This window comes from Plecotus auritus, assembly GCF_963455305.1.
Source record: "Plecotus auritus genome assembly, chromosome: 7".
NCBI classification, from domain to species: Eukaryota; Metazoa; Chordata; class Mammalia; order Chiroptera; family Vespertilionidae; genus Plecotus; species Plecotus auritus.
The window spans coordinates 15,985,551-16,013,497 of NC_137774.1; the positions used below are offsets into that span (position 1 = coordinate 15,985,551).

At 42.2% G+C, this 27,947-nt stretch overlaps 1 protein-coding gene across 1 annotated transcript in view; it reads right to left on the bottom strand.

Moving 5' to 3' along the window:
* The window catches only part of DHX8 (DEAH-box helicase 8), a 31,677-nt gene extending 4,257 nt beyond the window's left edge, over window positions 1–27,420 (bottom strand). Inside the window, exons 1-18 of the mRNA XM_080677649.1 lie at window positions 27,194–27,420; window positions 25,267–25,352; window positions 24,793–24,865; window positions 23,579–23,664; window positions 22,110–22,219; window positions 21,338–21,697; window positions 20,787–20,931; window positions 20,492–20,695; window positions 19,706–19,793; window positions 17,973–18,070; window positions 16,053–16,200; window positions 14,681–14,862; window positions 14,057–14,251; window positions 13,559–13,744; window positions 12,995–13,205; window positions 12,467–12,648; window positions 9,730–9,870; window positions 2,287–2,442 (exon numbers count right to left, since the gene is read on the bottom strand). Of these exons, the coding sequence (XP_080533775.1) occupies window positions 2,287–2,442; window positions 9,730–9,870; window positions 12,467–12,648; window positions 12,995–13,205; window positions 13,559–13,744; window positions 14,057–14,251; window positions 14,681–14,862; window positions 16,053–16,200; window positions 17,973–18,070; window positions 19,706–19,793; window positions 20,492–20,695; window positions 20,787–20,931; window positions 21,338–21,697; window positions 22,110–22,219; window positions 23,579–23,664; window positions 24,793–24,865; window positions 25,267–25,352; window positions 27,194–27,341 (2,799 nt within the window). The 5' untranslated portion in view covers window positions 27,342–27,420. The remainder of the gene's footprint in view (window positions 1–2,286; window positions 2,443–9,729; window positions 9,871–12,466; window positions 12,649–12,994; window positions 13,206–13,558; window positions 13,745–14,056; window positions 14,252–14,680; window positions 14,863–16,052; window positions 16,201–17,972; window positions 18,071–19,705; window positions 19,794–20,491; window positions 20,696–20,786; window positions 20,932–21,337; window positions 21,698–22,109; window positions 22,220–23,578; window positions 23,665–24,792; window positions 24,866–25,266; window positions 25,353–27,193) is intronic.
* Window positions 27,421–27,947: the final 527 nt, after the last annotated feature.

Genomic DNA, 27,947 nt, shown 5'->3' on the forward strand with positions numbered 1-27,947 from the left:
GAAGATATAAAAATGGCCAAGAAGCACATGAAAACATATTCAACCACCCGGCCAGCATGGCTCAGTGTTTGAACATCAACCTATGAACCAGGAGGTCACAGTTTGATTCCCAGTCGGGGCACATGCCCAGGTTGTGGACTGAATCCCCAGTGTGGGGCATGCAGTAGGCAGCCGATCAATGATTCTCTCTCATCATTGATGTTTTTATCTCTCTCTCCCTCTCCCTTCCTCTCTGAAATCAATAAAAATACGTTTAAAAAAAGACAAGACACTCAACATAACTAGTGATTAGGGAAATGCAAATGAAAACCACAATGAAACTCCACTTCATACTACTAGGAGGATGGTTATTAAAAATACACACACACAAAAACCAGAAAATAAGTATTGGCAAGGATATGGAGAAATAGGAATCCCCATACATTGCTGGTGGGAATGAAAAACAATTTGGTGATTCCTCCATAAGTAAAACAAAGAATCTCCATATCATCCAGCACTTCCACTTCCAGATATATACCCAAAAGAATTGCAAGCAGGGCCTCAAACAGATACTTGTACACTAATGTTCAGTGGCATCATTCACAATAGCCAAAGGTAAAACCCCCCCAAATATCCATCAATAGATGAATGGATCAACAACACATGATATACACATACAATGGAATATTATTCACCCATAAAAAGGAATGAAATTTTAAAACATGCTACAACATGATGAATTCTGAAAACATTATGCTAAGTAAAATAAGCCAAATACAAAAGGACAAATATTGTTTGATTCTACTTGCATGAAATAAATTCATAAAGAACAGAAAGTAGAATAATGATTACCAGGGGCTGGAGGGAGGGGAAAAGGGGTAGTTGTTTAATAGGTACAGAGTTTCTGTTTGGGATGATAGAAAAGTTCTCGAAATGGATAGTGGTGATGGCTGTACAACACTGTGCATGTAATTAATGCCACTGAACTGTACATTTTTAAAAGGTAACAATGGTAATGTGTTATGTATTTCACCATAATTAATAAAAAAATAAGACAATATGCCAGACTGTCCTGTCTCTTGCATACACAATTTCCACTGTGCATCTAGGAAGTGTCATGTATCATATTCAGTGGCAGAGATATGAAGATGACTAAGATACTACCCCTACTCTCAGAGTTCATAATGGTGAGATACACTGACACAAGGCTCCATGCCTGGCACAGAGCAGGCCATCAATGCATTTGTTACCCTAATTTGATAAATAAAAGAAACAAATAAATGATGTATTAACCAAGTGTGTACATAGGGTGATGTGGTAAGACCTAAGCTTTCTGTGTCTTTCCTATAAACTGACTGTGACCATAAACACAGCAGGTGTTCCAATAAATGTTTATTGTATGAACAATGACTATAAGAAATTATGTTAGCAATCAGTAAGCAATGTGCCAACTGCCTTTACCTGGCATTATCTCATTTATCTCCACAACAGATACTATTAATAGCACTCCCTTTCGAGAGGAGAATACAGAATAGAGGACCTCACAGGTAAATTTGTTAAGAACACACAGCCTGGAGCAGAAGTTTGAGCCACACATGCCTCTCTGTTCTCACTCCAGAGACTGGAGCAAGTTTTTCTCTGAAGCTCTGTTTTAACCTCTCTCACAGGGAATAAATAATAAATTACAACAGAGCCGTCTGCACCAGCAAAGTGCCAGGCCTCCAGGGTAGCATCTGTGTTGGGGGTTGGGGGTGTGCCATCATCTGGAAAATTACTCTTGTGGCTCCCCCTGCCAAAGGAGAATGAAGATCCTCACTGGGGCTTGAGGGAGGAAGAGCAATGATTCAGAATGAAAACCAAGCCCCCAGAGAGCCAGTCTGAAACCTCCACTGATAGCTCCCTCTGCAAAGTTTTTGGACTGGGAGTTTTGCTTCCGTTCTAAAAGAACAGAATTGAATCTGAAAGCTAAAGGGATGAAGGAAGTATGTTTGTCCATAGCTTGGCACTGATTAGATTTTTCTAATATCCTTTTATAAAATGCTCCTAACTAAAATCTTTTACAAGCAAACATTTTGCTGGTTAGTATGGTAAGGGGGAAAAAATGTGTGTTCACAGCAAACATGCCACCTTAGCCCTAGACCCACAGTGCAAAGGCTGTTATCACAGCCATTTGCATTTCACTCAAAGGGAATGGTTCTATGAGGCTACTAAAGTATTTAACAAGGTTCATAAGACTGAGATTAATTTACTAAGGCCACAGCATTGAACTGTTCCACCAACCCATTCTAGCAAGACAGTGATTTCTACCTTGAGCGAGAGCACTGTGCTTGCTAAGTTGGTTCTCTGGATTTCCGGCACATTGGTGGTCAGCATTTCATCTCGGTAGGCTCGTTCTGTGTACAGCCTGTAACACTTCCCTGGGCCTGTTCTTCCAGCTCTGCCAGCTCGTTGCTTTGCCTGAGCCTAAAGGAGTGAGCATATAAAAGTAACATATCTGTTAAACATCATCTAACAGCCTTACCCAGGAAATCTGTTAAAAGAGGGGTACTTAACTACTGGCAAAAATCCAAAATAGGGTTTATTTCACTTCCTTTAGGACCATTTCCAAGACTACCAATGTTATTATCATCCCCTCTCCAACACTCAACATTTCAGGAAAGTTTGTTGAAGTGAGGCAAATCCAGACAAGAATGGAAGAAATATTATAAAGATCACAGAAATATACCTTCAAAATAGTGTGGCACAACATAAAGACAAAGCATAAAACAAGATGACAGTTAATGCCAAAAATGTAAGTGAACTAAAATAGTTAATATACCAACGATGACTATGGCCATTTTAAAAATCAGGTTTAATATCCTCAATGCCAGAAGTAAATGTTCACTCACATAGGTGAAAAAGCAAGTTACAAAACAATAGAATACTGATTTTGTAAAAAAAAAATCTTTATGATCTAGTATAAAGTACCAGAAGGAAAAAGCTAGGGAAAAATACCCTGAAGTGTTAACTGTGGCTAACTGACAGTAGGCTTGCAGATGGGTCCTATTTTCTTTACTTTATCAATATCCAATATTGAACACGTATTACCTTAATAACCAGGAAAATTAAATACTTAAACAAAAATATAAAAAACATACTTACTGGACTATTGGAATTACAATCATGAAATAAACAAACATGAAAAAAGGTGTGTACAAGAAAAACATCAAAATTATGACAGTAGTGGTAGTAGGATTATGGGTAATTTAAAATTTTTTCTATTTCTCAGAAATAATGTAATACTACTTCTGTACTTAGGGGAGAGGAGTGCTAATTTTTGAATTTAAAAAATATAGATATGGCCTGGCCAGTGTGGCTCAATTGATTGAACATCGACTCATGAACCAAGAGGTCTCTGGTTTAATTACTGGTCAGGGCACATGCCCAGGTTGTGGGCTTGATCCCCGGTGGGGGGCATGGAGAAGGTAGATGATCGATTTTTCTCTCTCATCAATGTTTCTATCTCTCAGAGAAATCAAGATGGTGGCATAGGTAAACACCTGAACTTGCTGCCTCGCAAAACCACTTCAAAACTAAGAAACCAAGATGGTGGCATAAGTAAACACCTGAACTTGCTGCCTCGCACAACAACTTCAAAACTACAACTAAAAGACAAAACGGGCATCATCCAGAACCACAGGAAGACTGGCTGAGTGGAAATTCTACAACTAGAAGGGAAGAGAAAAGCACACTGAGACTCAGAGGAGCTGCGGAAGTAAAGTTCAGAGGTACAGAGGCGCGTGCACGAAGAGGGCTGGCAAGTGAGTACGCGACTGGCTTTTTCAATCCGCAGGGAGACACAAGCTCCTGACTGCTCTGAACTCCAGTTTCAGGCGAGACTCTGGGGACCCAGACTCATACCGGGAGAAACTGGACTGTCAGGCAGCGGACGGAACTCGAGGGCGGCTTTCTCTCAGAGGTGCTTGCAGCGATTACCAAGGGACACTAAGACCCAGGGGCCTCTTAGGGCAGGGCTGACAGGAAGCCATTGCTGTTTGCTCCACCCTGAGACCTCGCCCCATCCAAGCTGTGTGCAGAGGCTTTTGCATATGAATGGGCTGGTCCTTTGAAATCTAAACTTACCTAACAAACTGCAGCTAAGTCAGAGAGACCCAGAACATCCAAAAGAAGACCCAAGGCCCCACAGCAGCTTCCACTGCTTCACAGCTGGGCCTCATCTGGGCACCTCCAAAACCCAAACGAAGAAGAGGAATCTCTCCATAGCTCCTGCTGGGTGGCCTCAGGCAGAGGCTAAATTAGCATCTCCTTGGAGATCCAAGAGCCAGTGTACCGAGGGGTCAGAGTAGGACCATCCAGATTACAACTCCTCAGATCCATAAGGGACACACTCAGGGGGCAGACTCAGTGAGCACCAAAGCCCCACTGAAGAAAGTCTTGTCTCATAAGGGTGTCTCCAGCACAGAAGTTCTCCCATCGTAGACACAGCTGATCCTCACAGCCAACTGACCTGGAGGTCAATTCCTCCCAGTGATACCAACAACAATCAAGGCTTAACTACAACAAGACTGTGCACACAGCCCACAAAGGGGTGTACCAAGAGTGTCCACCTCAGGTAACTGGGGAGGCTGAGCCACTGGGTCCTATAGGACACCTAGCATACAAAGCCACTCTATCAACACAGGGAAGCAGCCAAAATGCAGAGACAAAGAAACAGGTCACAAATGAAAGAAATGGAGGCTATAGAGTTCAAAACCACGGTTATAAGGTTTTTCAAGAATTTTCTAGAAAAGGCCGATAAATTTAGTGAGACCCTCGAGGATATGAAAAAGGACCAACTAGAAATTAAGCATACACTGACTGAAATAAAAAATAATATACAGAGATCCAACAGCAGACTAGAGGATCCCAAGAATCAAGCCAAAGATTTGAAATACAAAGAAGCAAAAAACACTCAACCGGAAAAGAAAAAAAAAAAAGAGAGAAAAAAAAGAATCCAAAAATACTAAGATAGTGTAAGGAGCCTCTGGGACAATTTCAAGCATACCACCATCAGAATTATGGGGGTTCCAGAAGAAGAGAGAGAGCAAGATACTGAAAACCTATTTGAAGAAACAATGACTGAAAACTTCCCCCACCTGGTAAAAGAAATAGACTTACAACTCCAGGAAGCGCAGAGAACCCCAAACAAAAGGAATCCAAAGAGGGCCACACCAAGACATATCATAATTAAAATGCCAAGAGCAAAAGACAAAGAGAGAATATTAAAAGCAGCAAGAGAAAAACAGTTAATTACCTAAAAGGGAGCACCCATAAGACTGTCAGCTGATTTCTCAACAGAAACTATGCAGGCCAGATAGGAGTGGCAAGAAATATTCAAAGTGATGAATAGCAAGAACCTACAACCAAGATTACTCTACCCAGCAAAGCTATCATTCAGAATTGAAGGTCAGATAAAGAGCTTCACAGATAAGAAAAAGCTAAAGGAGTTCATCACCGCCAAACCAGTGTTATATGAAATGCTGAAAGGTATTCTTTAAGAAGAGGAAGAAGAAAAGGGTAAAGATAAAAATTATGAACAACAAATACATATCTATCAACAAGTGAATCTAAAAATCAAGTGAATAAAAAATCTGATGAACAGAATAATCTGGTGAATATAATAGAATCAGGGACATAGAAAGGGAGTGGACTGACAATCCTCGCGGGGAAAGGGCTGTGGGGAGTATGGGAAGAGACTGGACAAAAATCATACACCTATGGATGAGGACAGTGGGGGGCGGGGAGGGTAAGGGCATGGGGTGGGGTGGGAACCAGGTGGAGGGGAGCTATGGGGGGAAAAAAGAGGAACAACTGTAATAATCTGAACAATAAAGATTTTTTTAAAAATGTTTCTATCTATCTATCTCCCTTCCTTGCTCTCTAAAATCAATAAAAACATATTTAAAAATATGTATATATATATAAATATGTAGTTTAGCCACAGGTTGCTAGGAAACATTGAATAGCAAACTGAAGAGGCCCATTTTTTGACAAAACAACCTGTCTTACAAATGGTAACAGGATTTACAAATTCCTATGTCAGCTCCAAACAAAGGATGTAGTATGAAAGGTCACTAACCACACAAGGTGGCAGACTCCACAGCATTCTAAGATGTCTCTCCAAATGAGAGAGGGCAAGTGTAACTTATTTCTCGATCTCTGTGCATTGCCTGCACCACCCGAGAAGTGGTACAGAGCACACATACAAACTGCCCAGGCTCAAATCCTGGCTCCACCAGCTGTGTGACCTTAACCCCTCTGTGTCTCAGTCTCATCTGAGAAATGACGATAATAATATCTACCTCAAAGTACTGACACAAGAATGTAATCCGTTCATGTAAGTGAAAGCACCTAGGACAGTGCCTGGTAAGGCACTTAGTAAGTACCCTGCAAGTGTTAGCTACTATTACTGGAGTTGCAAAATGAAAATAGCCTGATGGCCCTAGCTGTATAGAGCATTGGCCTGTGGACTGAAGGGTCCTGGGTTTGATTCCGGGTTGTGGGCTCAATCCCCAGTAGAGGGCATGCAAGAGGCAGCCAATCAATGATTCTCATCATTGATGTTTCTATCTCTCTCTATCTCTCCTTTCCTCTCTGAAATCAATAAAAACACTTTTTTTTTTAAAGTGTAAAGAAGGAGAGAAACCAAGATGGCGGCATAGGTAAACACCTAAACTGCTGCCTCACACAACAATTTCAAAACTACAACTAAAAGACAGAACGGACACCATCCAGAACCACAGGAAAGCTGGCTGAGTGAAAATTCTATAACTAGAAGGAAGGAGAAAAGCTCACAGAGAATTGGAGGTACGGCAAAGGGGCTTTGTGCGCGCAGAGAGGAAGGGCGGCTGAGAGCCTGGCTGACTTTCTCTGGCGGAAGGGGGAAGGAAGCCTCCGACCGCACTGAACCCCAGTTCTGACTGCACTGAACCCCAGTTCCGGGCGAACCCTTGGGACCCACGCTCTTACGGGGGGAGTCTGGACTCTCGGGCGGAGACTCGAGCTGGGAAAGGCAGAAGTCTGAAGGCGCGCGCGGGCCAGTGCACACAAAGGCTGCGGAGGTTGCCACAGGCTTTCCCTAGTGGAAGGGAGTCAGAGGCTCCTGACGGCACTGAGCCCCAGTTCTGACTGCAGTGAACCCCAGTTCCAGGCGAGCCCCTGGGGACCCACGCTCTTGTGGGGGGAGTCTGGACTCTCAGGCGGAGACTCGAGCTGGGGAAGGCGGAGGACTGAAAGCGCACATGCGCGCAAGGGCAAGGCTGACAGGAAGCCAAGACTGAGACTCCACCCCATCCAAGCTGAGCACAGAGGCTATAGCAATTTGGCAAGTCTAATCCTATAAGTCTGTCTCCAGCACCGAACTTCTCCCAGCATAGACACAGCTGATCCTTACAGCCAACTGGCCCGGAGGTCAATTCTTCCCAGTGATACCAACAACAATAAAGACTTAATTACAACAAGGCTGTACACACAGTCCACAAAGGGGTGCACCAAGAGTGTCCACCTCAGGTTAAGTGGGGAGGCAGACCCACTGGGCCATATTGGAAACCTAGCACAAATATCTACCTTACCAACTCAGGGAAGCAGTGAAAATACGGCCTCAAAGAATCAGATCACAAACGAAAGAAATGGAGGAAAATAAACGACTGGATATAGAATTCAAAACCACGGTTATAAGGCTTTTTAAGAATATCCTAGAAAAGGCCGATAAATATAACGAGACCCTCGAAGATATGAAAAAGGACCAACTAGAAATTAAACATACACTGACTGAAATAAAAAATATTATACAGAGACCCAAAAACAGAATAGAGGAACACAAGAATCAAGTCAAAGAACTGAAATACAAAGAAGCAAAAAACACTCAACCGAAAAAGCAAAAAGCAAAAAAAAAAATCCAAAAAGTTGAAGATAATGTAAGAAGACTCTGGGACAACTTCAAGCGTACCAACATCAGAATTATGGGGGTGCCAGAAGAAGAGAGAGAGCAAGATACTGAAAACCTATTTGAAGAAATAATGACCGAAAACTTCCCCCACCTGGTGAAAGAAATAGACTTACAAGTCCAGGAAGCCCACAGAACCCCAAACAAAAGGAATCCAAAGAGGACCACACCAAGACACATCATAATTAAAATGCCAAGAGCAAAAGACAAAGAGAGAATATTAAAAGCAGCAAGAGAAAAACAGTTAATTACCTACAAGGGAGCACCCATAAGACTGTCAGCTGACTTCTCAACAGAAACTATGCAGGCCAGACGGGAGTGGCAAGAAATTTTCAATGTGATGAATAGCAAGAACCTACAACCAAGATTACTCTACCCAGCAAAGCTATCATTCAGAATTGAAGGGCAGATAAAGAGCTTCACAGATAAGAAAAAGCTGAAGGAGTTCATCACCACCAAACCAGTATTATATGAAATGCTGAAAGGTATTCTTAAAGAAGAGGAAGAAGAAAAAAGTAAAGATAAAAATTATGAACAACAAATACATATCTATCAACAAGCGAACCTAAAAATCAAGTGAATTAAAAACCTGAGGAACAGAATAATCTGGTGAATATAATAGAATCAGGGGCATAGAAAGGGAGTGGACTGATAATTCTCAGGGGGAAAGGGGTATGGGGGGTTCATGAAGAGAATGGACAAAAATCATACACCTATGAATGAGGACAGTGGGGGGGAGGTAAGGGCAGAAGGTGGGGTGGGAAATGGGTGGAGGGGAGCTATGGGGGGAAAAAGGAGAAATAATTGTAATAATCTGAATAAAGATTAATTTAAAAATAAATAAATAAAAATAAAAAATAAAAAAAGACTTCAAAAAAAAAAAAGTGTAAAGAAAAAAAGTACTTCACCCATTAGCACAGTAACCAGCAGCACCACTGAAAAATCACCTCAACTAACATTTCAACTACATGCTTTCAAGTCTCGGGCAGGTTCACACACACTGTGCACAAGTGCTCATCATCTATTTTTAAACAAAAATTGGCTTATACTACTCCTGCTATTTTGTAGCTCACTTCTTTCAAATAATATATCACAGTTATATGTTCATGTCATTAAATATAGATACACACCACCATGTTAATGCCATATCACATTCTATGGCATGGATATACCATATTTTATTAAACTACCTCCCTTTGGAGGGAATTTTTCCAGTTTCTTTTAATATAAACAGTCATTCAGTGAACATCCTTTTGCATTACCTTTAGATATGTATTCAACCATTCTTAACTTTCAGATATATTGGAACTGTTAGGTTAAAGAAATGATTTTTTTAAATGTTGGCTACATTGTAGCCAAACTTGCCCTCAAAAAGGATAATCAGATTATTTGTTTTTAAATATAATTTAGGCAGAAAATTATTTCATAATTACCAAAAAACACATTGTCATCTCATGAATTGCTACTATCTCAGATATCTCTGGCTAAGTACAGTACTTTAAAAATAGGTTCTTACTATCCATATTAGATAATCTATGGTGTTAGGATTCTAACTTATTTTAAGTTCAAATTTTATGGTGCTTTTTAATGTTGAAACACTATTCCAAAGATTAAAAACAAACAACACAAAATCTTCTCACGAAAGCACCCAGGACCTTAAAAGTTCATCTTCGAAAACAATAAAGTTCAAAATACAAAACCATAAAAAAAGTCAGAAATGGATTGACCATGATTTTCAGGAAAACTGTTGGTAGAAGCTGCCATACCTGAGAAATAGGAGTCACCACGAGCTGGTCAATCCCTGTCTTGGAATTGTAAACTTTCTGCTTCACAAATCCAGGGTCCACCACATAGTAGATGCCGTCAATAGTCAGCGATGTCTCTGCAATGTTGGTGGCAATCACGACCTGCAGATGAAGGGGACACAGCTGGACTGAGCTAACCAGGCTCACCCTGAGCTGTATACTTTAAAGAGGTAGGAAATAGGACTTCTGAACTCAAACATCTTCCCAAAGAAGTGTGCGGTAATCTCCCTCTCTACAGGATTAGAGAGCACTTAATCTCAGTTTGGCTTCAAAAGGGGAGGTGCCTTTCTTTTAAGGGTTAGCTTGGGATTGGAAGGGGGGTGCGTACCTGAGAGGAAAAGTGGAATAGGAAAAAGCAAAGGCCACTCAAAGCCAATTTCATTTGATGCAAATGGCTACATATCTCATTTTCTAGATCCAATGTTGATTACTACAATTTTAATTTTCTAGCACCCTGGGAAAGCATAGACTTCCTGGCATCACATGTGCCAGGGCAAAATGAGATTTTCTTCCCCCACGGGGACATCTGGACTACAAAATGGGCTGTTTGTGTATGTGGAACAAGAGGGAGTTTTTTTCTTCTTCCTAATCATAAAATGAACCATGAGGCAGCAGAGGAATTTCACAGTTTGCGTGCATGCAGCAGTATACGTGATCTAGAAAATTATTGGTCTCAGCTTGGCACTGCCACTGCTCTTCCACCCAGAGGTTCAGCTAATAAAACACAATTGCTTGGAAAAATCATTGCTAGGAGGCACCAGAACATCTCAAATCATGCCAGCACCTTACCGGCCCTGAGAGGCTTCTACCTGCCACAGAGCTGCAGAAGCCGTCTCAAAAAAAAAAGTCTAATGATCAGGAACAGAACAGAGAAGAAATCACAATCTTCCCCCCCAAACCTGCTCCTCTTCCATGTTTCCCGCCTCAGCACCATCTTCCATCCAGCTGCCCCAAGCCAGAACCCTGGGAGTCATTCCTGACTTCTCCCCTGCCCTTCTCCCCTACACTTCAGGCACCCACTATGTCTTGTCCAGTCTAACTCTTTAATGTTTTTCAAATCCATCTGTTTTCCATTCCTAAGGAAATGAAAACATATGTCCATACAAAAACTTGTAAACAAATGTTCATAGCAGCATTATTCATAATAGCTAAAATGTGGCAACAACCCAAATCCATCAACTGATGGATAAACAAAATGTGGTACATCCATATTTTGGATATAGAATAATATTCTACAACTAGAGGCCCAGTGCACAAATTCGTGCACCAGTGGGGTCCCTTGGCCTGGCCTGCAGGGTAGAGCCGAAACCGGCTCTCCAACATCCCCCGAGGGGTCCCAGATTGCAAAAGGGCACAGGCCAGGTCAAGGGACTCCACCGTTGTTCGATTGGGGCCAGGGAGGGACGTGGGAGGTTGGCCAGCTGGGGAGGGACTACAGGAGGGCTGCAGGGCGTGTCCGGCTCGTCTAGCTCAGTGCTCAGTCCCAATTGGCAGGATCCCAGCAGTAAGCTAACCTACCAGTTGGAGCATCTGCCTCCTGGTGGTCAGTGCACGTCATAGCGACTGGTCGACTGTCTGCCCCCTGGTGGTCAGTGCACGTCATAGTGAGCGGTTGAGCAGCCTTACCATATCATTAGCATATTACGCTTTGATTGTTTGAACGGACAACCAGATGACTGGACACTTAGCATATTAGGCTTTTATTATATAGAGTATTTGGCAATAAAAATAAATGAAATACTTATACATACTAGAACATGGATGAACTTTGAAAACATGCTACATCAAAGAAGCTAGTTACCGAAGACCACATATTATATGATCCCACTTATATGAAACACTCAGAATAGGTAAATTCAGAGAGACAAAAAACTGATTAGTGGTTTCCAGAGGCTGAGCAGAGAGGTGAATAGAGGGTGATTGCTAAAGGATTCAAGTATGGTTTATTTTTTTGGGGGGGGGGGAGGGGGAGGTGATAAAATTGTTCTAAAATTGTAGTGATTAATGATTAATTGCCATTAATAATGGTAATTAATGATTGCACAATTCTGTGAATATACTAAAAATCATTGAATTGTGTACTTTAAAGAAGTAACTTGTATGGTATGAAGATTATATCTCAATAAAGCTGTTATTTTAAAAAATCCCTCTCTCCTTTCCCATCACCTCATGCACACGCGCACATGCACAGTCAGTTCCAACTACTGGAACTACACAGCTCCCTGAAATGGCCACACTCTCTTGCCTCTAGGCTGTCACATGTCACAGGCTATGCTGTCTACTCAGAACACCTGTCCTCCCTCCCTTCTTGCTTAGATGAACAACCACGTGTTCTTCAAGACTAGCTTGGATCCTTACTTCCTATAAGAATACAGGATTGGGTTCTCCCCCTCTGGGTATCCAGAGCACCAGTAGCACTTTCACACTACATGTTAAAGGCTTGTCTGCTGGTGGATGCCTCACAGTAGAGAGAGGCCTGTCTTCAAACTGCCCACCCTGGTTCTACCCCAAAGCCTGAAAGATGCTCAAAAAATATTTGTCCAGTGAAAAAGAGAAGATAAGCCGGGATCACATGGAAAACCCACATTCCTTAACAAACTGACTGGAGCAGTCTCTAAAACATAAACAAGACTTACATATATCTAAGCAATCCCCATTAGGGCCAGCACAAGGGAGCTTCATTTCTGCCCAGGGTTACCTTTCTGCTGCCAGGTGGAGCTGGGTCAAAGATTCGGGTCTGCATCTCACTGGGAAGAGCAGAGTACACTGGGAGGATAATCAACTCTGGAACATCAGGTCCCAGGGATTTCATTCTTTCATATAGGATCTCACAGGCAGTGTCGATCTCCTCCTGACCAGTCAGAAAGACTAGGATGTCACCTAAGAAGAGAATAGGACATTAATTTATTTTTTGTGTGTGTCTTCTATCCAAAGCCCATAATGGCATTAACAGAGCTCCAAATGACAGAAAACACACTCAAATTCCAACCTCTAATAAAGAGGTTTTTATCCGTCTCTGTTTATTCTGTTTACTTATTTGTAATTCATGTCCATGTTTAAACAGGTGCATTAAACCCTGCACACCAATCTTATTTCTATTTTTACCACCACCATTCCAAACATGTAAGCCTGACACAATATTTAAAAGGCATTTTTAGAAAGCTGAATGAAAAAGGTAACTACATTGACTTTTGGCCTAAGAGGAAAAAATCCTCTTTCCCCCTACCTGGTGGTTCTGTTAAATGGATCTGCATGACGGTGATCAAGCTGGCATCCAGATAATCTGTCTCAGGTTCCTTTGTGTACAATATTTCCACTGGATATGTTCGACCAGGGATGGTGAAGATGGGAGCTTCATAGAAGTACTGAGAAAACTTCACTGCATCCAACGTAGCTGAGGTGACAATCAGCTTCATGTCCTGCCGCTTCTGAACTGTCTAAAGGGAAATGTGATATGGCTTACTAAAAAGGACTACCCTGCCCGGCCGGTGTGATCAGTGGTTGAGTATCAACCTATGAACCAGGAAGTCATGGTTCAATTCCCAGTCAGGGCACATGCCCGGGTTATGAGCTCAATCCCCAGTAGGAGGCAGCTGATCAATGATTCTTTCATCATTTAAGTTTGTATCTCTCTCCCCCTCTCCCTTACTCTCTCTGAAATCAATTTAAAAAAAAATTTTTTAAGTTTAAAAAATTTTTAATAAAGGATTACCCAAAAAGGCACAGGTACTCAAATCCCCAGAATTCAGTTCTCAACAGCTAGGAGGGTCACCAAAGTGTACCCAGTTACCTTCTTCAACAATCCAAAGAGCACATCTGTGTGAATTGTTCTCTCATGCGCCTCATCCAACATGATGATCGCATACTGCGTGAGGTCAGGGTCAATCAGGCACTCTCGGAGCAACATCCCGTCTGTCATGTACTTGATGACTGTTTCAGGGCTGGTACAGTCCTCAAATCGAATGGTATAGCCCACCTAAAGCAGAAGTTCAAAATTTTAGACACAAATCTCTCCTTCGTGTAATCACCAGGTAAGATTTCAGCCCAGTCAAACCTTTACCGTAATCTTGATAGACTAGAATTTAACCAAGATGTACGGTGATTTCCTCATAGTAAAATCAACCTTGGACTTGATCCTGAACATATCAATGATGACAATGAGAACCTCTCTCCCTCAGGAGAAACCTGAAAAAAGGTTGCATTTATTCCCACTTTACAGATAGAGATCTGAGACCTGGCCTTACCCTTTCTTCAGGGATTTTACTGAACAGCTTCACTACCCACTTACCTCTTGGCCTAAGCAACAACCAAACTCCTCTGACACTCTTTTGGCCACTGACATGGCTGCCACTCTTCTGGGCTGGGTACATCCAATCTTGCCCCTGGAAGTGTAGCCCGCCTCCGCCAGATACTGGGTGATCTGGGTTGTCTTCCCAGATCCCGTCTCTCCGATAACAATCAGGATCTGATTGTCATGGACAGCCTGAAAGCCAACAGAATACAAAAAGGTCATTAAAATTTGCCACACATTACTCTGGAGTGAAATAATGAATGCGTATGTCCTAACACTAAAGGAGAAAAAAGCATACACAATACTTAGTATACATATGGTAAGATTACAACCAGGATGTAAGATTACATGCCTGGGTTGCGGGCTCAATCCCCAGTAGGGGGCATGCAAGAGGCAACCCATCAATGAGATTCTCTCTCATCATTGATGTTTCTGTCTCTCCCTCTCCCTTCCTCTCTAAAATCAATAAAAATATATTTTTTTTAAAAAAACCCACTTGGAAATGTTCTGGATTTTTTCCTATCCCCTTTAGAAAAGTCATTTCACATACCTGTCCAGCTAATTTCAATTAAAACATGTCATCTTATTCCCAGACCAATATATCATTAAGGGGCTTCTCACCTGGACCAGCTGCTCCTTTAGTTTGTAGATGGGCAGGCTCTCTCTCTGCTCAAGGATTGACATCTGGGTCTTTTTTCCATAAGAAGCTTTGTTGCCCCCAAAGGCATGCTTCTTCCACTCGGGGATGTCATTGGGCATCATCCCAATACCCCTCATGTTGGCAGCAATCTGCCTGCCTTCCGCTGTAAAGGAAACAAGTAACTTAATATTGTCTTCAAGCTACCCCACTGCCCCCTCCTCCACATTCAACAAATCAGATTTTTCCAGTACATCCCTCCTCTGTTAGCTCTGTGTTCAAGCCACCATCCTCTCACCTCTGAACTAGTATTATAAAAGCCTCCTAATTTATCGCAGTATCTATTCCTGCCATTCTTCAAGGCACCCTCAAAATCCTTTAGAAATGCAACTCTGATCATGCCACACTCCTGCTTAGAACTATGCACAGACCTAGCCGCTTTGGCTCAGTGGCTAGAGCGTCGGCCTATGGACTGTAGGGTCCCGGGTTCGATTCCAGTCAAGGGCACATGCCCGGGTTGTAGGCTCGATCCCCAGTAGGGGGCGTGAAGGAGGCAGCTGATCAATGATTATCTCTCATCATTGATGTTTCTATCTCTCTCTCTCCCCCTCTTCCTTCCTTTCTGAAATGAATTTTAAAAATATATTATTTTAAAAAAAGAACGATGCAACATTTCCCAGTGAACTTCAGAATTGAGCCCTAATTCCTAATACCACCTACCGAGTCCTGGCCTTCCTTCTTCATCCCCCACCACTCACCTATTACTCTCTGTATTCCAGCCACACAGGCCTTCTTTCCCACCTCACAGCCTCAGCACAGGCTAGTCCTCAACCTAGAACACACTCCCTAGCCCCCTTTAACAGACTTTCCCAGGGAAGTGACCCACTGCAGCCAACTACACTATCCGTACTTCTTCATATAGCACTGGCATGATTTCGTTAGTTATTTGGTAATTATTTGATAAACATAATCTTCCCCACTAAATTGTAAGTCTCATCAAAGCATCTGTATCCCCAGTTGCCTAACACAAATTAACAAAATACTTGTCATGACTATATCCAGCAGTTAGTTAATATTTTTTGTACAAAAAAATTATATGAAAAGGGAAGTTTCAAAGCTGTATTATTCTTAAGTTATTTAGTAGAAAAACTCAGCCAGTTTAATAATTTTATCAGGGTTACTAAAGCATTTTGTATTTTAAACATTTGTTTAAAAAAACAAGCTTTAACTAAAGGAAAAAGCAAATCACCAAACCCAAGGCTAAATCTTTGGTATGTGCTGGCAGTGCCTCTCCCAGCAAACTTTAAAGTGTCAGATATTTTTTTTAGGTGCACACCCTGCCTCCTAGGGTCCTACCATCAGGCAAAGGATCAACCCAATGTTTGTTGAGTCCCATGGGAATAGAATCCATCTCGGCTTCCCGTTGGGCTTGCTTGAGTTCCCGTCTTTCTTTGGCCAAGGCACTCTGCATCATAGCTGCTTGAGAGAGCGAGCCATCTGGGTTCTAATGCAACAGATGACAAAGCAACATTAGAGTGGGATCCCAGCATGCATTAAATGTCCAGGAAATAAAATGTAGATGTTAAACCACTTGAATCTAAAAAATAAGACCCACCTAGAAAAAAAGTTCATATCAACATACCAGACTACATGAAAGAAAGAAAATGTAGCTAATTCAGAGAAAATGAACAAGGACAATAATAAATCACTGAAGGAATTGCAGATGTTGACTTAAAATTGAGAACCCCAAGAGAGATAGAACATATAAGAAAGGGATAAAGCCCTAGCTAGATTGGCTCAGTGGATAGAGCATTGGACTGCAGATTGGAAGGTCCTGGGTTCGATTCCAGTCAAGGGCACATGCTCGGGTTGCAGGCTTGATCCCCAGGAGGGGGCGTGCAGGAGGCAGCCAATCAATGATACTCTCTCATCACTGATGTTTCTCTCTCTTCCTCTTCCTTCCTCTCTGAAATCAATAAAAATATTTTTTAAAAATAAAGGAATAAAAATTCTTCTGTATGGACCCAAGAAACTAAAATGAAGACCAATGTTGCCCTGGCTGGCTTGGCTCAGTGGATAGAGCATCTGCCTAAGGACTGAAGGGTCCCAGGTTCGATTCCGGCCAAGGGCACGTGCCTGGGTTGCGGGCTCGATCCCCAGTGGGGGGTGTGCAGGAGGCAGCTGATCAATGATTCTCTCTCATCATTGATGTTTCTATCTCTCTCTCCTTCTCCCTTCCTCTCTGAAATCAATAAAGAAATATATTTTTTAAAAAAATAAATAAAATAATAAAATAAAATGAAGACCAACGTGGACACTTCTGGAAGACAGATTTCAGTTCCACCTAAAGAACTAATGATCAGATCCACCTGCAGGTAGAATGAGCCACCAACAATGTCAAGCAGATGTGAGAAGACCAAACGGAGGAACACTGCAGAAGGATCCATGGGTGAATACAAGCACTGAATGGGTGGTTGGGCTGAGAAACCTTTAAGAAAACCCTTTTCCAAATCTAAAATTTTATCTTAACTGTTCCATGAATTCTTCTCCTGACAGATAGGCCACAACACCCAGTGCTAATAGCTTTATGTTAGGGGCCAACAGCAAGTGAACCCTTCCAAATTGCCTTTGACTATGCAAGGTTATGACTCAAGCCCTAAGGCCTGGGCATAATTGTGATGGTAGATCAAGCACACATATTTATCTTTGCTTCCTCAAAAAAAAAAAAAAGAAAGAAAGAAAGAAAGAAAGAAAGAAAGAAAGAAAGAAAAAAAAAAAAAAAAGTAAAAGAATTACAAAGGCTGGGGGAAAAAAAGGAGACATATGTTCTACTATTTGTAATACTTCAAACAATTAAAAAATAAAATTAAAAAAAAAAAAGAATTACAAAGGCAAAAGCAGGGTCAATATCCTTTTAAAACCAAAAATATTCTAGACCAGGGGTGGGCAAACTTTTTGACTCGAGGGCCACAATGGGTTCTTAAACTGGACCGGAGGGCTGGAACAAAAGCATGGATGGAGTGTTTGTGTGAACTAATATAAATTCAAAGTAAAGGAGCGGAGGGGAGAGCAAGAGAACCGGATAGAACAGCCGGATCCGGCCCGAGGGCCGTAGTTTGCCCACGGCTGTTCTAGACCCTAATCAACAGTCAATACTACCTCCTGTGGCCTGAGTTCTGCTTACACAGATTAATAAACTGCTGTGAAAAACTGAATTGTTACATTAAGAAAGAAGTTCACTTGACAAGTCCAGATTAGAGTCCCAGCATTTCTCACCTTAACAATTTTAATAGGGCTCATGTCCATGCTTTGCTTGGTGTGCCCTCTCAGGAAGGGAGGCTCTTCCTCAACCAGTTCGATCTCAAGGTCCTCATCTAAAAGTCCCCCAAAAAGAAAAATCAGTCAAAAACAAAAGAGAGAAGTGACCAACCATTTTCATCAAAAGGATTAATTTCCATAGGCACCAGCAATCATTACCAAATTTGGCTCCCAAGGTCAAAAGGACAGAAATGCAAGTAAAACCATACCCAGGTGTCTTGTTACCCCAGGTCTCCAGCCATTTCTAGGGCATTTGTGCTCCCACCCAAGAACTAACCAGAGCTACTTTCAAAAGACATTAAGCCTGTGGAAAATGCTGCTCTGATATTCTTCTAGATGGTACTAAGGTACTTGCCATCCAACTTAATCATGGAATTTACTCTTAACCCACAATAGAGTCGCACACACACACAAAAAAAGAATTAAGTTGGACAAAGGGACAATACCAAATGTTGGCAAGAATGTGGAGCCATAGGACCCTGTTGGTTTGGCTCAGTGGATAGAGCATCAGCCTATGAACTGAAGGGTCCCAGGTTCGATTCCAGTCAAGGGCACATGCCCAGTTGTGGGCTTGATCCCCAGTGGGGGCATGCAAAAGGCAGCCAATCAGTGATTCTCTCACATCATTGATATTTCCATCTCTCTCTCTCCCTTCCTCTCTGAAATCCATAAAAAAATATGTATTTTTTTTAAGTGTGGAGCAAGAGGAACTCACTCACACTTACATTAAAAATGTAAATTGGTACAAAAACTTTAGAAAACAATTTGGACTGCTGGTAAAGTTGAACATGCACATTTCCTACCACCCAGTAATTCTCAATATTTGGAAAAAAAGAGAAGGTCTTGCATATGTGCAGCAAGAGACAAGTATAGGCATTTTATAATAGCATTACCCATAAAGGTAAATAAAGACCAGAAACAGCCCATATGCCCATCAAAAATAAAATAGATAAATTATGGTAAATTTAGATAGAGCAACACTCTAGCAATGAAAATGAGATAAAACTATAAAAATCAACATAGATAAGTACCAAAAGAATGATAATGAATCGAAAAAATTAAGTTCAAAAACAAACTAATGTTTAGGGACAAATATATACAGTAGGTAACAAAATGTTAAGAGTGAGGAAATGAGTAACACAAAATTTAAGAGGGTGGACGCACAGAGGAAGGAGAAAGATCTAATCAGAGGGGCATGTAGGGGGTCAAAGGTGCTGGTACAGCTCTACTTTACTGGTAGGTAGGTGTGTAGATGTTCATTTAGTAGGTGCTCATTTACTATTGTTATATAAATTATGTATGTTCCGCTACAGGATTTATGTCACAATTTTGAAAAATTGTTAATGGACTGAGTTAAAAATTGTTTCTAGGGCAATTCAGAGTTCATGTAAGTGGACCCAGGGTTTTCAGAACAATTACTAAGAATATGAGATAAAATTTAATCCTCAAAATATAATTTAACATTTTCTCTCTTGAAAACTTATTATAAGCACCAAGCATAATAATACACAAATGTTTGCCAGAAACATGAATATTTTTGCTTCCATCAGTGAGAGACCCTTGTTCTTAGATGAGTGGTGAGACGCAAGGAACAAATGGATTAAACTACAAATAAAGCACCTTGTCCAATAGCTCAACTTTCCCACTTTCCTCCCAATCCATTTTCCTGCTCAATCCCAGTGGCTAGTTACCTTCTTCATCATCCACTTTAGGAAGAATGCCAGTCTCTTCATCAAAGTCTGGAAACTCTTCTTTGGAAAGAACATTAGCAGCAATCATCTAGCCAAAGGACAGAAAGCAGCATTTGTAACTTGCTAAGATCAAAACTCTTCTTTTGTAGGAGAATTCATACAGAGGTTTCATGTAGAAAACTAAGGTTTTTCTTCTCTTCTAACCCAGGATTGCAGAGCCTCAAACATCATAAATCCCATTCCTGGGGGACAAGACAACATGGTGCCCGAAAGCCTGGCTCAAGTGTCTCTTCCCCAGAAGAGTTATTGCTAATTCTGCTCCTTTCCTTGGTTCCACAGCATGCTACACATTCCTTATGTAATAGGTAAACCTTCACAATTTTTTGTTTCAATTTGTCTCCTCCACTGGATGTGGGAGTTCCTCAAAGGCAGGAACCATGTCTTTGTAGCCCTAGCATCTACATAGTACCTAGTACACCCGAGGTTCTGATATGTACTGATGAATGCTAAAAACAAGAACAAAAATTTACATAGCATTACCATATATGCAAGCACTAACCTAAGAGTTTTACTTCTATTAACTCACTTAGTCCCCACAAATCCACCACCAGCTGTTTTTACAGAAAAGCATACTGAGGCACAAGGAGGGAGAATAACTTGGCTTAGAATCACACAGCTAGTAAGTGGCCAGAAGTCACCCAGGCCATCAAGCTCCAGGGTCCACAATCTTAACCACCATGCTACATACTGAATGGCTATGTGGCTATGAAAGCAAATGGCCCCAACCTGTTTGATCTCCCACTTCTCTGGGTCAGAGATGCGGGTAAGGCGCTTGCGCTCCAGCGAGTCATCCTCTACTTCAGGGGCACTGACAAGGGAGAGGTGAGTGGGTCTGTCCGGATTCCTCATAGAGGTCTCCTCATTGGTCTCCCCTACAAGATTTCGTCGTCGATTTGGGTTTAGATCTTCCCCAGTCTCTTGATCCACATCCTAAGGCACACAAAAAATGAAACTAGCTCACTTGCTGTCGTTTTGTGTCCTGGGCCATCAGATGTGGTAACAGGCTGGATATCTCACCTACCTTCATGCTCAAACTGGTCTTGGTCCCAGTGAAGGACAACACTTTGACCTTGACTCTCTGGCCTTTGCTCACCACATCAGCCACATTAGCGACACGGCCTTCCCGCCGGAGCTCAGAGATATGCACCAGACCTTCCCACCGCTTCCTGGGGGAGAGTCAGACACATCTAAAGCATGTCTAAAATACCTTTTCCCAACAGACTTCTACCCTTGTTGGAACTGAACAAATGGAAATGGTCTTAAACTCAAGAGGAAAGTAACAAGAAGGTGGTCAAACAATAGAATAGCATTATAGTATTACCACCCTCCCTCCCAAAAACAGGAGGCGGGGATAAGAATTGAGCAAATTCTTATCTGTCTCAATCAGCCAAAGGGCAGATCTCCTGAAGACAGAGGAAAGAAATGGCTCTGCAACATGAAGTCAATTTCTAATCAACTGATATGGCTAATTTAAGTGTCATTAATCATAATAACTTTTTATAATGTGAAAACCCCCAGTGATAAAAGAAATTCTGCCCATTACTGGTGTGAAAGAAGGGCACTAGCCATTACCTTAGTCCCTCTAGCTGCACAAAGCATCCAAACTGCATGATGCTGGTAACTTTGCCATTGTAAATGTCCCCGATAGCAGGCTCTTCCGGGGGAGGGCGGTCCACGTGCTTATCCCGCCATCTGTCCAGATTCCTCTCCCCATACTTGTCTCGGTCCTTCCGGTCTTTGGGGGGACTCTGACTTCTGCTCCTAGACCGATATCTAGACTTCCCTTTATTCCTCTCCCGGGTCCTGGAACGTGATCGAGAGCGGGACCGGTGTCTCCGCTTGTGGTCTCTATCACGCTCTCGTTCTCTATCACGATCACGGTCACGCCCTCGGTCTCGGCTCCGGCTCCGCTTCTTCTTCTTTGTCTTGTCCCTAACAAATCAACAAACACCTGTGTAAAAAAGAAACCAGCCCAAGTCCATCTTTGTATCCCCAAGCGCCCAGCACAGTGCCATGCACCTGGTTAAGTGCCTTCTAAGAGTTAAACTGAATTACAGTTTCAATAACTGTGACATCCCTGCAGATCAATAAAGAAAGAGGCCATAAACATATTCAGCCTCTGAGCCCATACTTCTATCTTCTGAACATCTTAACTTCTATCTTCTGAACATCTTAGCATTTGCTGCATACATACTCTTGACAGGGAACAATACAAATAGATCTAATAATATGGTAATGGCCAGTCTAGATTCTGTAAACTAGCCCAAAATTTTACTTGGCTGGTCTGCAAAATTCAACTACCATATACGCTAAACTTCCAAAAGATAGGACATCAAGGACCCACCGGTGCTCAGCATCTCTTTGCTTCTCCTGGCCCGCTGCGCTGGGCATTAAAGCCTCCAGTTCTTTCAGGACATCCACAGCGACTTTCACATCATCCTCATCCAGCATGGTCTACAGAGGCAGTGGCAGCAAAGTTAGGAGAAGAGGTGGGGGAAGAAAATCACTCAAAAATCTGTACTTCAAGAGCATTTCAGATCTTGTTTTCTGACAATGTCCTCAGTTTGGCTCAAATAAACATTTATATATAAAAAAAGAATCTGTACTTCAGGTACTACAAATCTGACAATCTCTACATTGCTAACTGCTCATGTGAAGGAAGTGGGGGGTGGAGGGGAAGGTGGAGATTTCCAACACAATTTCAGATAGAGGCGGAAGATTGAGCAAAGGCTCCTGGAAGTCATTTCTACATTTGGCAAATCCCCTTTGTCCTTAATGCAAGGCTACGGAAGGAAATTAGATATCACCCCTTCTGTGAAAGCAATGCAAATGATGATTATAAATAGAAAATAGATGCTAAAATTTTTAAAAAGCAACTCTTCCTCTGCATGTCCTTCTCCCCTTTCACCTGCTTGATTTTTTCTATAGTTCTTATCCCTGTCAGCTACATATATGTACTTACTTATTTGTTTATTGCCTATCTCCTCTCTGTTAGAGGAGTTTATATATTTATTTCCTGCCCCCACCCCAATACTAGAATGTAACCATTTCCAAGAGGGCAGAAACTCTAATCTATTTTGTTCACTGCTGTATCCCTGGTACTTAGAACAGTGCTTGGCACATAGTAGATACTCAATAAATACTTGCTAAAATAAAATTTCAAAACCAAAACATTTCAAAAATTAGACATTCTGCCAGGCTGGTGTGGCTCAGTGGCTGAGCATTGACCTAGGAACCAGGAGGTCATGGTTCGACTCCCAGTCAGGGCAAATCCCTGGTTTGTGGGCTCGATCCCCAATAGGGGGCGTGCAGGAGGCAGCCGGTCCATGATTCTCTCTCATCATGGATGTTTCTCTCCCTCTCTCTCTCTCCCACTCTCTCCCCCTTCCTCTTTGAAATCAATAAAAATATATATTTTTAAAAAATTAGACATTCTAACAAGTAATGGAGCAAAAAAATCTCATTTTACACATCAGGCATCTGTTCCAGAACCTTAAGTTATTTCATATCCCTAATCACAGCTTTCCACAATTCCTAATCTCATTTCCTTCAAATATCATTCTTGAACCCTTTAACACTATTCTATACGTAGTACATGCTCAGGGAGTGATCAAATATTTTCACTTTGGGGGGGATCAGGGTTAAAAAAATATATTTTCACTTTGAAAAATATATTACAATAAAGGAAAACTTAAAATAATAAGTAATGGAAAAAAAGAGAAAGAAAAAAATTAACAACTAATGAGACAAAGAAAAGAGACTGGGTGGGGTAACATGCAGTTATAGTAGACATTCTCAAAATGGTATCAGTACCCGAACAGAAGGGTTGTCTGGTTGGCAAAGGACTGGGAAGAGTTCTTTCAGCTTTTCTTTCTCAGTTTTGGGTTTAACAACTGGATCTTGTTTCATTAAAGAACATGAAAGAATTTAAAAGAAAAGACATATTTAACATTCTTAATGGTTAAAAAAAGAACTTCATTAGATTTGCATCAAACTAAAAGCAGAACATGGAACTTTTCTACATATTACTCTTAAAAATTACTAGGAACATAACTTAATATTCTAAAAAAAATCTATATATATAAAACCCTAATATGCAAATAGATCAATGGTAGAACAATCAAACAACCGAACAACAGGTCACTATGACGTGCACTGTCCACCAGGAGGTGCGTGCGGAACATGGCGGGCATCAGCAGCGGCGGAATGGTGGAGCAGGTGAGCCAGACCAAGGCAGGGCACTGGTCACTGTCATTGGGGCGAGCCTTTAGTAGTTACTGAAAATTCTTTGCTCCTGCATGCCACGGTCCCACTGGGTGCTTGCACCTGCTGCCAGCGCCAGAGTCACCGCTCACACCTGCTGCCGGTGCCCGGTGCCAGTCCCAATTGTGCGGCACCGTCAGTGGGTGCAAGCAGCAGCTGCCAGCCCCAATCGCCACTGAGGGTTTCTCCACCTCCCCCTGCTCCTGAGGGGCAATCAGGGCGGCAGCAGTCACTCGCACCGCTCACACCTGCTGCTGGTGCTGACCCCAATAGCTCCGCACCGTCAGTGGGGCCAGCACAGTCAGCACGTGTGAGCAGCAGCGATGGGAGCAGGGCTGCCAGCAGATAGGGGACCAGGGCCACAGTGGGAGGGGCCGGGCAGGGGCACAGAGGATTGGCCAAGATCCGCCCCTGTGTCCACTGCAGCCTCACGGCCCACAGTTCCTTTCAAGGTGCACAAATTCATGCACTGGGCCCCTAGTTGATTATAAAGCCTTAACAAACTATGTGGGCATCGGAAAGTGCATCAGTATTCATTTGGTTGGTTATGTCTTATAATTCTCACAATTTTAATTTTATTTTAAGTCATTTGAAAAATTTACTACAATATTTACTTGTTCAGCAGCTGCAACAAGCAAAACAAATACAATATTCTTAATGGTTAACAAATGAACTTCCACACTAGATTTGCATCAAACTAAAAACAGAATGCTTGACAATCTAAACCATTCTGGAGGCTAAGCTCAGCTAGGAGCTCTGCTCACCTTTACTAGTAGAAGGCTTTGCTGGAGGCCGCATGGTTTGGATGAGACGCAGCAAGTTACTAATAAGAGAATCCTTTGAAAACAAACAGAACAAAAATTGTCAACTCCTGGATCGGTGCTTAAAAACACTAAGAAAAGGGATGTCCTCTAAAGTTTAGAGAAGAGTGGTTATCCCTGCCTGCCCCATTTTTCTAGAAAAGTGTCACAGGAAATCCAGTTACATCACCACTTAGTGCCATGAAAACATTACACTTGATTGTCTAACCACTATGCTGTACATCTGAAACTGATACAGAATATTGAATATAAACTGTAATTGAATAATAAGAAAATAAAAAAATACACACTTAATGTTGTATTAGATTGGTATGTACAAAGTATCTCCTTTCTCTATCAAAACCCTAATTAAATCCTATCAAAATTAAAATTCAATAGTGACAGTAAAATAAAGCAGGGGTCTCCAGACACACATACCGTGAATTCTGCACCATTTTTGACCAGAGAAGTCTTAAAAGTATCAAAGGTGGTATTTTTCTCAGCAAGACTGATCACAAATTCAGCTGCAAATGAGAAAAGGAATTAAAACAAGAATGGAGACTTGAGTAAAAAAAATCAGTTTAAAAAAAGTTATAAACAAAATTAATTAGGTATCCAAAGTCATAAAAACCAAAGACCACCATCCAGTAAGGGTGAAGAAAGAGAACTTAAGACTACTGAGATTATCCATGTAGGTTCCAGTTAAATTTTTTTAAAGATCTCATTGGCTTTATTGAACGATTCAAGAGTCAGGCAGTATCCCATCTAGTAAACAGAAAGGTATTTTTATTCTAGTTCATTCTTTTATTTTTTTTTATTTTTTTTTAAAAAATATATTTTATTGATATCTTACAGAGAGGAAGGGAGAGGGATAGAGAGCTAGAAACATCGATGAGAGAGAAACATCGATCAGCTGCCTCCTGCACACCTCCCACTGGGGATGTGCCCGCAACCAAGGTACATGCCCTTGACCGGAATCGAACCCGGGACCCTTCAGTCCGCAGGCCGACGCTCTATCCACTGAGCCAAACTGGTTTCGGCAACTAGTTCATTCTTTTAAATCCTCACCCCAGAATATGTTTATTAATTTTAGAGAGAGAAGAAGAGAGAGTGAGAAACATCGACTGGTTGCCTCCCATATGCACCCCAACTGGGGATCAAACCTGAAACCTAGGTATGTGCCCCAAACCTTTTTAGAACCACTCAGCCAGGGCTCCAGTTAATTTTCACAAATGAAAAGCTATAACTACAAAATGGCTCACCAGGCCTCTGAGTGAATTTAACGCAGGAAAACCTCCTTGTTCCATATCATCATAATCTCTTCCATGAAACTACTAGCTAGAGGTTACAATGTCTGAAAGCATGAGCCCATACATACACCCACACATACACACACTCACAATGGATGCATGCACAGGATGCTTTCTACAGTTTTTGGAAAGGCAGACTCTACATATGAGGGTCAGGCAACTGCTGGATGGTACAATCTCCAAGTTAATGAAAGAATCACTTCTCCCCACCCCACATTTTTCTCCGAACACCTGCCTAGTTTGTGAAACTTCTAATGTTAGAGCTACTTAATAATTAAGAGACTTTCAGTAAAGAAGTGCAGTTTATGATAAGCTGAGATAATATGCCTCAAACTATGAGTCCTACAAGAAAATTTGAATGATTTCATTCGGATTTTAATCCTAACAAATAATAACAACATGGAAGATCTGAATAACGAACATAAATCAGTCCTAACATACTATTTCCACGCTGGAATTTGCCTTTATCTGTTTGATGACAATAAGTGAAAACCAAATTCCATCAGGCTACAATGGACTTAGTAACAACAGTGCCAACGGTTAAGACTTTTTGACCATCTACTACATGCCAATCACTATGCTAAGTGCTTCCCATGATCCTCACAACAGCCCTCACAGGTAGTTATTGTGGGATATCTTAGGCCAGGTCAGGCCGCCCCAAGATATCCCACAACGGCATATTAAAGTTACTCAACAAGCAGCTGGTGCAAGAAGAGTAATGTCCATCATCATCATCATCATCAACAACAACAACAACAACGCAGCTGCTGTTGTTAACGCTGCTTAATTTATTTGGGGCTGAAAAAAAAAAAGAGAGAGAGAGAGAGAGCAAGCAGCGATGGCCGCTCTGGGTTTCACTGACAGCCCTAAAAAATGGTTTCTAACAACTCGGGAGAGCACTTATGCGGAGGCCACGGCCGCAGGTTTCCAGTGCCCAAGTCTTTGACAGAGAGAGAGAGATTTCTACGGACACACACTCAGCCCCTCAACCCCATTTCTCCTTCCGCTTCCCTGAACCCCAAATCCGGAGGCCGCAGAAACTTCCCCGAGCTCACCCAGATCCTTGTCGTTGATCCCCAAGTGATTGTCCAACTCGGTGCAAACCTTCGACACTAAAGACAGATACTCGAGTTTGGCGAGTTCTTCCGCGGGGCCTAGCTCCGTCCCGTTTACGGCTCCCACCATGGCCACAGCCACCGCCATGGCCACGGCTTCCCCCCCGCCTCCTCACGGCTGGCCTTCGGAGCTACCCCGGCCCTGTTCCAATTTCCACTTCCGGGTCGGCGCACATCCCTTTTGTTTACGATAAATTGAAAACTCCAGGAACCTCCCGTGACGTAACCGGGTGGATCATAGAGATCAGACAGGAAGTGTTTAAGGAAGGGACGGCCGAGTGGGTTACTCTGCACACCGGATGGCGCCCTCTACAGGCCAGCGAGCTTTTTGGAGGACTCTCAGGCCCGGAAAGTCACTCTCAGCGCGTTCCTTTCCTGCGTCGGCAGAGGGCGACCGTGGCCCGCGCAAAGGGCTCCGAGGAGGTCACGATCCACACGCGCCTGCGCTTTAGAAGCCTTGAAAAAGAAACCCACATTCAAGGGGGAAAAGGCAAAACTTGCTTTACCCTATATTCACAAGGCTTTGCCTCTTCGTGGCTCATGACTATCTCGGGCGACTCTGTAACAAACCAGCAGGCAATGGAGTCTGTTATTAATCATTTTACACGTGAGGAAACTGACAAGTGATCTTGGGCAAATTCATCTCAGGGGCCTCAGTTTTCTCTTCTGTTCATTGGGATGGTGATGCTCTACC